Source organism: Ischnura elegans, chromosome 12 (genome assembly GCF_921293095.1).
Source record: "Ischnura elegans chromosome 12, ioIscEleg1.1, whole genome shotgun sequence".
In the NCBI taxonomy this organism is placed as follows: Eukaryota; Metazoa; Arthropoda; class Insecta; order Odonata; family Coenagrionidae; genus Ischnura; species Ischnura elegans.
Window position 1 is genome coordinate 92,005,877 of NC_060257.1, and position 13,910 is coordinate 92,019,786.

General features: G+C 39.0%; 1 protein-coding gene across 1 annotated transcript in view; it reads left to right on the forward strand.

The window, feature by feature from the left end:
• Positions 1 to 7,042: 7,042 nt before the first annotated feature.
• LOC124168773 overlaps positions 7,043 to 13,910 on the forward strand; it is a 136,407-nt gene continuing 129,539 nt past the window's right edge. Inside the window, exons 1-3 of the mRNA XM_046547064.1 lie at positions 7,043 to 7,154; positions 7,598 to 7,816; positions 11,016 to 11,281. Of these exons, the coding sequence (XP_046403020.1) occupies positions 7,152 to 7,154; positions 7,598 to 7,816; positions 11,016 to 11,281 (488 nt within the window). The 5' untranslated portion in view covers positions 7,043 to 7,151. The remainder of the gene's footprint in view (positions 7,155 to 7,597; positions 7,817 to 11,015; positions 11,282 to 13,910) is intronic.

Below are 13,910 nucleotides of genomic sequence, written 5' to 3' on the forward strand. Positions count from 1 at the left end.
TCCTTAAAGCACATTCATTATATGCTTTCGGCCATGATAAGTTTCTAAAAATAGCAGTATACTTCTATAGTTTAAGGCACACCAATAAATATCTTCATATTCTTCATTAAAACAAAGCAAAACAAAGCATGATTTTTTCATATCAAAGCCATCACATTATGTTCCAGCAATAAGTTTTTATGATGAAAAAATTCAAATTCATTTATTGTGATTAAGTAGAATTATTGTAGATTTTTCATGGGAAAATTACCAAAAATTTATTTTAAAGCTTAAGAATCCCATGAAAGCCTAAGTTGTTTGAATAGCCGGAATAATTATCCCTAGTTTGATACTCTGACAGGACTCACTTTCAATGACTGCAAAGGTCATAAAGTCTGCAAAAATGATTATAATCATACATAATTATGTATATACCACCAGATATAGTGATGGTCCTTAAATTCATTTGTCTCTGTCCAGAGAACCACCAATGCAGTTACGAAGAAAATGTTCAGAAAATATCTATGTTTTTTCGTGGCGTTTATGCATGTATAGGTACTTTGAAAAGTCAGTTGTCCTAATTCTTTAAGGTAGAGATCTAGGGTATGATTTGCATTTATTTTTTAGTACTACAAGGAGGTTGTTCTGTCAGTATTTTTAGTTTTGTTAAAGAATGTAAACGGATTATATTTGTCTCCCAATCAAACTGATCACCTTTAATTTGCGCTCAAGAGCCGGGCACGTTGTGACGCTGCGTTCCCGCCTTCTATATGTGATCTTTCAATGACTGTGAATTGGAACCCTTTTTACATTAATAATAATGTGAGAACATGTTACTCCCATCATTTTCAATGTACAGTTTTCATGAAATGACTGGAAAAGGTTTCAACGCTGATCCGCCATGAAACAAAGGCGCTATAATAAAACAGCGACATTTTAAGCAATACCCGCCGACAAAAATATGAGAGACCGTATGAATGAGTTTCTGTCGTGCGCTTGTGTGAATAAATGTGTGTGTTTGGAAATGTTTGTACTATTATTTGTTTTCAGGGTAAATTTTCAAAATGATTAAAACTGCTTGGTAAATCACAATTGTGTTTCCTTTTTAGACTATCTTTTAGACTCCTTACCTTTGCACTCTATACAGTTTTAAATTGAAATTAAAAAACTTTTTGAGCCACATTTTTTTTAAACCCTTACATCAGCGATTGGATTAGCTTCATCAATGAAAGTTGGTTTCTGCCTAGTTGTTTCCATCATTCAAAAAACATTTACAAAGCAGTTTCATTTGTTCATGAAGGGGAGAGCCTGGGGTTGAATATTACTTGCAACTGGACCCAAAACATATTTTATTTCTTTAAAATATATTTTATTGCAAGTCGCTACAGGGGCAGAGTCCATTGAGGTGTCATGAGGGAACCAATTAATATGCCAACACAGTTTGAATTACTCTTGGTTTGTTTGTCCATTGAGTACAACATGGACTCCCTCCTCAGTGCTTGAGCACACTTCCTGCTGCGCCACCACATGACTTCCCCATTGGCCATCCTTCATTCACCACCTTCAAGTCACCTCAGAAGAGACTAGAGTTCAGTCGCTGACAGCGCACTCACTTTGCTCGCTGGGTAGGTAGGGGAAGGAAAGATCTCATAGAGTGGCAAGCAGACAAGGAATGTGTGTGGAAGATAGGATGAGCAGCAAGATAAAATATACCAATTAATGGTTTTGAACTTACACTATGGACTTTTGGTGCATTTGAAGTAACGGTTATGTTCCTTTAAAACTTTGTGGTTCCTGCACGGACATTGGTTTTGGGTTGGATGAGCCTATTTTGAAGAAGTATCATCTCACCCTCAGAAATCAGATGTTGTGGCTCACTTTTTAACCCAAGTAGCACAAACAGTTGGCCCAACGTTGGTGAAATGTTGGACATAACGGTTGGACAACGGTTATTGATGGCCCAACCATCTGCCAACTGTCAACCCAATCACCCACCTACCATAGGACCAACTATCCACCAACAGTAGAACTAACTAACCCAGATGGCACAGAATCCTCCGTATCTAATTCGTATGCAGATAGTATCCATTGACTACCGCTCCGTCGCTTTTCGTCAATGGATACTATCTGCATACGAATTAGATACGGAGGTTTCTGTGCCGTCTGGGAACAGAACTAACCTTCTGCCAACAGTAATACAACTACATGCCAACCATTTATAAGCAATACTACTTTAGTTTCTCAATGCTTACGGTGGGTGTTGAACCATGTATGAAAAAGGAGAAACTGAAAATTGACAACAAGAATATTTTTGTCAAAATTAAATGAAAACTATTCAGACATGTCTACACGTTTCTTTGATTAATTTTAATGGAATACAGTCACAATACCAACTGTAATATCGTAGAAATAAATGGTTGTAATGTAATTGTTGGCATAAGGTTTGACAAATGGAAGAATTGCAAAAGGTTGCATTAGTGACAACACATTTTCATTGCATTGACTTCATTTATTAGCAAAGCACACACACACAGGCTATTCTTACCCAAACACCAACTGTGTGACAAATGGCCACAAGAAAACTAACCAAATCAATCAAAAGGTGGCTTACAGACAAAGCTCAATTAAGTTAACAAAATCGAGTAAAGACATACGCACAACATATATTTCTTGCTTAATGAGAGATTCAACGAGTGTGTAACTATTCAAAAAGATTTTCCCTGAGTTATTTACAAAATAGAATACGCTCATTTTCAACTATTTCTAAATGTAGAATAATTTCAAAAATATATTAATCTCCTTATTTTTCTTGAAAAATATCAATTAATTGACCAAAAATTGATCAATCCTCCCATGGCTACATAAAGTAACAAAAATATGTATCTGGATCAGCCAAATGTAATAACGCAAGAAAAAACTGAAAATATATTTTTAACACTTGCGAGCATTGTGTCAACAACCATTAATTTGCTGATATATATCGCACAGCACTATTTCCCAATGTTGGCCCAACAAATCATTAATAACCAAACTATTCTCCAACGATGGTACCAATCCCCAACGTTGGCCCAACGATGTGTGCTTTACATGGGAATGGACACTGCCTCCTTTTTGCAAAATTATTAGTGCCATCAATATTACAGTAGGGAGTTCTCCAGTTGGGCATTAAACATGTTTTCAATAACCGCACAACCAGGTTTATGACACCCCTTGTATTATTTATAGGCAGATCAATCTGAATGTCTTGGAGATAGGAGCTAAAATTATGGCTGCTAATTGAAATTTATTTTCATAATAATGTGCTCTATTAAAGCCATAACTTTTTTCCTGCCATCTTAATCATTGAATTATAAATATTGAGAATAAATGTATCGATCTGCACTCATTGGGGTGCAGTGGACATGTCTATGAAAGTCATTATCAAGAGCTTTAACCTGAAAATCATTTAAAATGCATCCAAATTGGTGACAAAAATGAAGTTTCAATGGAAGTTACATATTATTTCTTCATCTATATAGTTATCTCGATTTTCACCTCATACATAGCGACTCCGCTCAGTTTTTGAACACACATAACGAATACCTAGATGGAATCCCCCCCCCCCCCCCCCCCCCCACCTCTCACTACCTTATGGAACTCCTGCTCCTGGCTGCCCCCTTATAATCGCAACTGACTGCCACTTGGATGAGCACAGGTAAATATCTCTGAAAACTCAGACTCCTATGTCTTTATATTCGGCTTTAATATCCTATTACTCATTAAGATATTACAATTACGGCTTACTTTAGTAACCTTTCCTTTAAATATGTAGTGCCTTGATGACCCGACGAAATAGAAAACATCAATTATCACGTCATAATTTTTTTGAAATTTAAATTTTTTATGAGAAATTATGGATTTTAAAAATGCGAGTCTGTCGAAAAAACACAGACTTTTTTCCTTGACATCCTGATGCGTACCCCTATAATGATATTTAAATCGTAGCCTACGTTATATACAAGGCCGTCCAACGTCGGGAAAAGGCTGGGACAGCGCACGTAGTTGAGTCTTCGGCCAGTAGAGGCGCTCTTTTGAGAACATGAGATCTTACGGGAAATAGCAACGGAACTGATGAAATTACGTTATTTTTATCTTAAGAGAGGCTCTAAATTCTTTCTAATACTTGTAAATCTACATAATACCCAGCAAGCCACCTTTAGGGTGTTTGGCAGGGGAAAATAATGAAGAATGAGAAAAAGCGAGGATATTTATTTTAAGGAGGTCTCGAGAAAATTAGTCCTAAGGCGATTGATTTTGGACCCTATTGCAAAACATTTTTCGATGGAAATGATTACTCACTAACCAAAACTTACCAAATATACAAGAATTGCCATGAGAAAAAAATCTCCTGAACCGGGAATCGAACTGCGGTCATACCGCCATGCGCGTCTTTAGGGCAGGGTTGAGACTCTTAACCGGTCGTGAAGGGGCCATAACTAGGACTTTTGTCAGGGGGTGCAACGATCAGTTTGCCACTATCCCTCCCGTGATCCCCTTCTCTCTTCCACCCCTAAAATATAATACCTCTGTAATCCATTTTTTTATTGTGCGTTAGTTGAAATTACTCGCCGTATGTATGCTGTGAAGAACTTTTATTAATATTAGTTTTAAATGATTTTTAATTATTTTGGCTAACTAATTTAATTATGAAAGTTAAATAACTTTTCTAATAAATGTTTCAAAATTTTCTGCTCCCCTCTCTGAAATCTTCGCCAGAGGCACACGCCCCCCTGCAACGCCCTAGCTCCAGTCTTGGGTTGCGGCTTCATTGAAGTCCTTTTTTCCCGCGTTGACATCCTTGACGAACCACAAGGGTTTAAAATCTAGCAGTGACGGATATAGATCTGCACCAACTAGGTGGGGGGCCTATCTTCGTGAATTACTACACAACCAGGGGAATTTCCCCCTAGCCGAAGGGGGGTTCGGGGATTTTGAAAGTTAGGATTTTCCAGACTCAAAAACGGCTCTTTTAGACTAATTCATTGATAAAAAATACACTATATTATGCAGGCGTAGTAGATCGTTTTACCAATGCCAAAGCGTTAAAATAGGCCCTATAAGGTTAAAAATAATTTGTATATTGACTCGTTATAGTTGGTAAATTTGCCGGAAAATTTTGCTATCTGCTTTACGTCAAAGTAGTGACATATGAAAATTTCAATTTTTATCTATAGCGTATGTTACGACTCCTAAGCATCTCCCCTCCCCATGGATCCGCCACTCTCATCTTGTACCATGAGCCTCGGAACAATTGCCATGGGAATCAAAGAAAGTCTGCTCAGTGGCCTGGAAATCCAAGATCACAGCCTCGATTCCCGGTTCAGGGGAATATTTTCTCATGGGAAATTCATGGATATATCACCGCCGTTCACGCAATCTCACGTGGAGGGGAGGGAGGTCCTGGCAAGTATCACGTCATTTTTTCCGCAAGAAACAGCGTAAAATTGTAAGAAAACTGGGTGGAATTGAGCAAAACGTGTTCCTCTATTAAACTAGTTAAATTATATTTTTTGTGGGAATTTTCACAGATGGCCAACGTTCATTCAGAAGACTATACCATTGCGCGCCTTGTGACCCCATTTCGGTCTCTATTCCTTAGCTACGATTCTAGTCACACCCTTGAGAACATGAGAAATCAGTTTCTTGACCGTAGACTGACATCTGACGGAGTAAACGTTTCCAGTGACTTCGTCAAGTTACTCTACCGACAGCAGGAAAACAGTGAAAACATGTCAAGAACTTGAATTTCAAAACTTTCTACCTCTCTGCGATAGAGTGAATGACTCTGAAGATTGCAAATCACTGTTGCTTATCAGGAAACTCAATGACATTTCTAAGGGCCATGAAACTCCTGCAACGCAACCGGAAGATCTTCTCGAGATATTAAGTAGACCTATTCCAGGTAAGGTTACTGAAAAAGTGTTCGTCGACCATAGGCGGATCCAGGGGGGGGCACGGGGGCACGTGCCCCCCCCCCAGACCCTTAAAAATATGATAGATTTTTAATACGGTCCCATTATAATTTCGTTCGTTTTGTATAACAAGGTATCCTTGTGCCCCCCTGAACAAAATCCTGGATACGGCCTTGCTTGTGCCCCTCCCAGAAAGAAATCCTGGATCCGCCCGTCGTCGACTGATTAATTATTTGATAGTTAATTAATTATTATTAACAAATTTCCCCAAGTGACCATCGCTTATATATTTGAAATATACATGAGAGAAGCTGCAGTAGCTTTCGTGGCGGGTTACCTTGTCCGAATCGCAGAGGAGAGAACTGAATGTATAGGGTGTCTGGAACCTCTCGCCGCATGTCAAAAAAGTTCTCCCTCACTGTTATTAGTGAATCATTTGAATAGATCATAGATAGATTGTTATCCTAGCAAAAACTTTACATATTTCTCAGTGTAAGCAGTGCGCAAACTTGACAGCAAAATTTTATATTCGGGCAGTACTCTTTCTGCAACGCCAGCTGCTTGAAGAGCAATTACTGACATTCATTTTACCAAGATTTCTGAAGGAATTTGCTTGTAAGCAATGCACAAACCCGGTATTGCTTCGTGTAATATTACAAAAAAATTTTAGGCCACTTCTGGACAATTATGCTAAAATGAAACGGACACTGTAACATGGAAGAAGTAACAGCACCTGCGTTTAGGAAAATATCACTATGTCGGAAATTCCTATAATTTTGAAAACATTATTCCGTGAAAAATACCAAAAAATAAAGGCCAAAATTAAATAAATATGGTAAATGTTAGCATAATCACGAAAAGAGAACTAATTTTGACAAAAATCGCGTTTGTTTCAAATGTTCGCCATTCATTCCCATACGAATTTTGTTCTCAAAACAGCGCCAGCGGCGACAACTGGAACTAACTCCAGACATGCTCATTCTGCCCGTTTACAGCTCACGTTGGACGGCCTTATGAATAACGTAGGCTACGTTTAAATTATCCGCTCTCAAGACCGGTAAGACAGACAAATGAATATCGTTTACCGTGGTTTCCAGACGTGTCGGATTGTTTTCGAATACGGAAATGTGCTAGGAAGCATGTCCACGATTTGTTTGTGGCATGTGTGGTCACTGTGTTTAGGTACAAAACTTCGTAATCATCCGTATTAGTTAACTATAAATGGTAAGCATGTTTTGTTATTTATCTCATTTTAATACCCTAATTCAAATTTACTGTAGCATGGCTGCCGAGTATGTTTTGTGATTTTGCGTAATGAAATTGTATTTTACCTTCCTTTGACAGTCATAAAATATGAAATAATTATAATAAAAGAACCATTATGTTGAATATTTTTTCAGTGAAATCCCAAGTCTCAATTTCTCTGTTTCATGAATTAGTTTGATTCTCATGAATTATGTTTATGCTGCCGATGACTTGTGTCTTTGAATTATTGTCGTAAGAATAATTATCAGTGTTTAGAGGGATAAGTTCTCTTTCATGTCGTATATGTTGTCATTTTTTCAACATACCACAATTATAAGTAGTTGCCGTTATAAGTTGTTCAGTGACATACGACATAATATATTTGCATTTTTGTAACGTGTACGTTTTACCAATCCCTTCAGTTTGAAATGGATGAATGGGAGTACCTTGATCCTGGCGCAGCGAAAGGGCTGTGTAATATCGCTGTAATGGAGACTGTTCACGGAGGGAAATATTGGGTATCGGAACCTCCCGGAATTCACATGTCTAAAGAAAGAGAGGCTGTTGTGTTGTTGGAGACGCGGTTGGCGGAAATTATGTTCAGAACTTTTGAAATTGCGAAGGATATTCCAGAAAATAAGGTAAGACTGGTGTTACTTTTGGTTATTCCATATTTTTGTTAACAGGTCTCTAACTACAAAGTAATGACTTGCATGCAACTATACGCCACACGTCCCTCAGGAATTGTCTTGGGACAAATATTTTTCGAGCCTATTCCATTCTAATCCTGTAATTGAATAAGAGCTGTCGTGATATGGCTCAATTTGTCTGCCAGTCAAACTAATGTGAAATGGTTGATGTGCAATGTGAGATTTATTACTTGTTGTTGATAGTGTATTCTCATGTGGTAGTAGATTCCTGAGATCTATTTGCCAGTATGTATACGCACACGCATTTTCTATTAACTTCTGTTCACATAAATTGCTAAGAATATAAATTTCTCTGGCCCAGGGGTTGAACCACAGATCTTTGGATATCTGGAACAATGAACAGATGACTATTTTTCATAGGTTCCTGGATTCCCATGGCAATTTTATTGAGGTGCATCTCAGCCTAGACCACTGGGACATTTCCTGTTGTGCCTGTCTTGCTGGATTTTTTAATGATAAATATTATACACACTCGCACCGTCAGTCAAGCCACAGCGTATACTTGAATGTCTGCGTCGTTGTGGGTTGGTACGCATGCTTGGGTTGGGAAAACTGTGGGCCAAGGAAACACAACTTAATATTTGATCTGTGCTACTGGTAAAGCCCTTCCTTGCCTTGCTAATGTAGTGTAGAAAATGCATCTACCGGCCACACTCATTTACTGGTGATGGTAATGCTATGATGAATCAATTAGAAAATTCAAGTTCTCAGTAAAATTGTCTGCCCACATATGACCACCAAGTGCCTTCTAGGCTAGGTGAAGATAGGCAGACACTACTGATTATGACCGATCTATGCGTGATGACCTTGTGGTTAGGCTTAGATTTGCTTGCATGCTAGATTTTTAAATGACAATATCTATTTTTTGCGATTTAATGAAAAGTGAAAATTTTCAAGAGCGCGAAAATATGATGGCTAAGTATGAATGCTGGGAAAAGCCCGTGTGACGTCTGGCTGCTGCTGTGTGAGGCTATGAACGCTGCTATGATGCAGACTGCTTGCTGCCGAGCATGGTGGTAGTGTAGAGTGCCCAGCTAGGAGGTAGCGCTTGGCTTAACTAAGGATTATTAATACCCTATCAAATTAAGGAAACTTTCAGGAAATAGGCAATTTTAATAGGTGATTATTAAGGCATGTTTTCCTGAGCTCTGTGCCTCATGCATGCATTGGTAATCTCAGACGATGTTAAACTCCTGACTTCTCGTATAGAAACTATGTCCCTGTGACGTCATGTGGAGTGGCATCACATCGGCGCCAATCTGGCCTTTTTCAAATGAGGTTGAAATTGACCATTAACATTTGTCTAAACTGGGATTCTAAAACAAAATAATTTGTATATTATGAATACACTAATTGTGAGTAACGAATCGCAATAAATGCGTTTCGTTTTCTTTGATGAAGGAAACTACCCTATTAAGGAATGTAATTAATTATTGGTATAACTTCATAAAAGCATTTCCGTTTTTTGGTAATGGCTGCTGTTCTAACACCCTTACCCATTGAGATGGTTTGTGAGGAAGCATGTTAATGTTCCTGTAAATTTTTAGCCTGAAATTCCCTGAGGTTTTCTTGTTTCATGGACTTTAATCACTGAGGTATGTGCTATCAACGGCATACTATATTATATGTCATATGCAACAAACCAAGGCAACTTCTGTGGTGCATCTGATGAAACATAGAGTATTAACTTCATTGCTAAATAAATCTTAGAGGACTGTGTTTAAATTTTTTTGCTCCTTCAAAGGCATGAAATGAATCTCAACTTGCTTTTTAACAGTTTTCATATGATTCAAAATTTTACATGGATAATAAAACATATGTTGATGAATGAAAGGATGGCCTTTTTAATGCAAAATCGAAGATAATTCCCCCACTGAATCCCTCTTATCGATAGAATTCCTGCCATTACTTCCCTCTTTGCTTCTCGGAGGCTGCAGCAGTCTCTGTAGCTTCAGCAGCAGTCATATGTCATTGATTACTATGATTGCAGATTATGGAAAGCTGTGGCAGCACTTGTTGTCAATTTCGCAGCAATAATCTGTTGATGGGAATTAATTACAAATCAAATGCATACCATAGTATGTTGAATGTGCTTTGCATATTTCCATAGGTCAAATCAGTTTGAAGAGTATCAGTGTCTTTAAATGTTTCTAAGTTATAAAATGTGTTTTGTAAGTCATATAATTTCATAATTGATGACGGAATGTGCAATTGAAAACATATTCTGCAAAATTTTAGAAAGCGTGTGCAAAATCACCTTGTGTGGTTGAAGTTGCATGGTGAGTGAATTTGTGTTTCAACCTTCAGTTTGCTCACGTTGAGCTCTCATGATTTGGGTGTATCCAATACTACTGTACTCCTAGTCTAATGAATTGTGCTCTGTACTTCATTCTCTTAATCACAGGTCATGGCACTAGAATATCTTAGAAATATGATTTGAACTTCAGGAAATTCTCATTTGTATTGCTAAAAATGCTTGATACTGCCACTTTCCTTTTCGTAACTTCTCCCTCAATAAGATTAGATCCTCTCTTGGCATTGCAACTTTAGCTGATCGCCGTATCCTCATTGACCGGAGACTCTTCTTAAATATCATTAATGGCAAATAGAGATCATCAGACCTTCTTTCTTTTATTCCCCTCTGAGTTCAAGTGACCTATTTTATTGCTTCATCCCCCACCTTTCTGTCTCTAAGCGTTCTTTTCTATTCAGACTTCTGTCTTCCATTAACTCCTATGCCAAATGTGTTCCAAATTTTGATCCTTTTTTTCATCCATCTTGCACCATCACTATCGTAATTTTCCCCTCATTCCTCGCTCCACCCGATGAAATTTAATATTCTTTGTTATTTATGTGTAAATACTGTTGAATATTATTGATTGCGTTGCTTATTATCATTACATTGTTTCTCCTGTTATTGTGAGTCCTCTGTAATTGTCCTCGTGCTGTTTTTGGTCTGGATTAAATAAATGAATAAATTTATCTGCCAAAACAAACTGCTGAATCTGACCTGACCTCGACTCTTAATTCTTACCTTGCCATTGTACCTCATGAGCATTTACGTAATGTCTGTCTTTTATGGCAGTTTTTATGTATGCATATAACAAATATTGAATTCTCAACTTTGCAGTTGATTGCAGTAAAAAATGAGGCTACTGGGTGCTGGCACCGTGGAAAGTTGCTCTCTCCCATGCCAGATAGCAGCACTACTAAGGCAAGGGTATTTCTGGTCGACCACGGGGAATTTCTTGGGAATGTGAAGATCAACCACTTGCAGCCTTTACCGGAAGATATGCAAGACCTTGATCCTCAAGCCTTTGTGGTGTGCTTATATGGCCTCATCCCACTTACCGTCGATGTTCAGCTGCAAGACATAAACGACAAATTTCATTTTGAGTGAGTAAATGCTCATCCTTTTTTATGCTTGCGCTTGATTTGCCATAGTGAATGCTTTAGTCTACTCATGCTCTACTTTCTACTAAATACTTGAACAATCATCATTACATGCTGTTGAGGTTCTAAGAAGACTAGGAATCATTTATGGCCCTTTAGTTCCTATCGATGATGGTAGATAATTTTTAAATTTCTGCATTGAATTTAACCCATTTACGGCCAAAGTTACGAAAGCGCAACATTATTGAGAAATGCAAAAAAATTGTTTCAATGAATTTTATTCATATAGAATTAGCTTTGTTCGATAAAATTAAGTTTAACTGATTTATAGTGAGATAATAATGACATTTAATAAGTATTTCGATATTTAAAAAAATACTCAAAATGTGTCAATAGGGTGGTTTCCTATTATTTTTTTATTGCCTAAATTGAAAGATTATTACTCCTGGAGTACGTATTTCACGCTTTTAGATTTTTAAATGATGATACATATATACCGTATAAGCGCGTGTAAGAGGCGCACCTTTTTCCCCAGATATTGCAGCCGAAAATGGGGGTGCGCCTCTTACACAAACTTCTTATCTTCCCCCCTCCCCTTCACCCGTTGCAAGTTCAAGGGGAACTGAGTGGCCTTGGTTTTCAGCGTGAGTCATTCATCTGAAACCCTGGGTCAAAATCAAGCGGCAGGCAGGGGAGTTTCTCCCTTAGTGACGTATTTTTAAAATGCTCCTGTTTGAATTTCTTGCAAGCATTGCGCCGTCACGTCGGTACCCCAGAGGTGAACATTGAAAAGATCGCGCGGGGTGATTCGCTCCGGAGCGCGAGCTAAATTTATTGCCACGAGTGGGCATCCCGCGGCATTTATACTGCATATAGTAATATTGGTGTCAAAACCTGCGGTTGAAAAATTCGAACGAGTGTGCTCATTCTTGGACTTAATGGTGGATAGAAGAAATCGGAAATGCTTATAAGTGAAGAGCGCTGAAGGAGAGGTCGAGGGGAAGGAGCGCGCTCCCTCCCCTCTGTATTTAAAGCTACGAGCGAAGGAGCAAGGGAAGAACACGTCCGATCTTGCATGTGACGTCGTTGCCTTTAAAGCGAAGGGGCGAAGGCGCAGCAATGTGATATACGCAGTTTGCGTTGCCTGAGTTTCCAGTCCGTCTCGTCTTGTTTGAATGCGCTTATGCTACGCTTGTTTCTTCCGAAATTGTGCTGCTTGGACTATGTTGAATATTAGTAGCCTTATTTCAGCTATAAATCTTTGTGTCAATCAATTAGAGCTCAAAAAACTTAAATGCTGTAAGATATACGTCGCGTTAGGTCTAATTCTTTTTAGAACCTCGTGCGTGTCATACAATTGCTGAAAGATATCGAGATATCTTCGAGCTAAGAAGGTAACTCACGTAGCATTTGACCTCCAGAAACTCGGGGAATTGAACCTGGTAGACCGAAAAAGGTCAGTTGGTGGAATGGGGTAAGGATGAAACACGTTTCCATTGTTCCCCTGTAACTTGATATTTTCCTGTGGAGTCTCGGAAAGGAAAAAAACGGCAGAGGCATTAGCTGATGGAGAGCCGAGTGTAGTTCCGTTAGGCCCCTTGCACACACACCGATTTTGGACGGCCGGTAAAATATTGGCCGATATTTTACCGGTGAAGCGATGCTTGCACACACGCCGGAGTTTTACCGGTCAAACGATACGTTGCTAAGTTTTTGAGCCGGCGTCGGCGATCCACAGTGAGAATAGCCGGCAGCTAACCGGCATTTTGCCGGTGCCGGCGTGTGGTCGGTACTTGTGCAAGCTCCAATGCTCTCCCATTGTTCACTATTGGAATGTGGACGGCCGATATTTTACCGGCCTTCCAAAATCGGTGCGTGTGCAAGGGGCCTTAAATCTACGACGTGGTTATTATCCTACGGCGCTGAGATTGCCCCGATTGTTGTTCAATCTCATGGGAAAGCTCATGCCATTTGCCTGTCGTGTTTTGCCTTAAAATTTTCCACGGCTGCAATTCTATTGCAATACTCCTGCGAGAGCTTTTACACAAAATTGTTCGTGAGTAGGACAAGCAACGTAGAGCGATGGCGTATGCAAAGAGAGGATCGGAACTCTTTCTACTCCCTCTTATGCCGCCGCAGTTATCAAAATTTCCTCTTTCAAATAGTACTGAAAGAGGACATTTCGATAGCTGTCGAAATTCCAGGCATACGTCTGCAACACCGCACGATAGGATAAAAAAAAATGTCGCAAAATTTTTTTTCTTTATAGCTTCGATCCACAAAATAGGGGTGCGCCTCTTACACAAGCTTATACGGTATTTTTTGGGCTTAAATGGAAAGTGAAAATTTTCAAGCGTGCGACATCGCGACGGCTAAGTATGAATGCTGGGAAAACCCCGTGTGACGTCGTTCTAGTTCCTGCTGCCGCAAGTGAGATGACCTTGGGGCGAGGCTTTGAGCGCTGATACGACGCAGGATGCTAGCAGGTAGCAGAGTACCCTGCTAGCAGGTAGCGCTTGGCTCAAATAAGGATTATTAATACCCTATCAAACGAAGGAAACTTTCTGACCATAGGCAATTTTAATAGGTGATTATTAAGACATGTTTCCCTGAGCTCTGTGCCTCATGCATG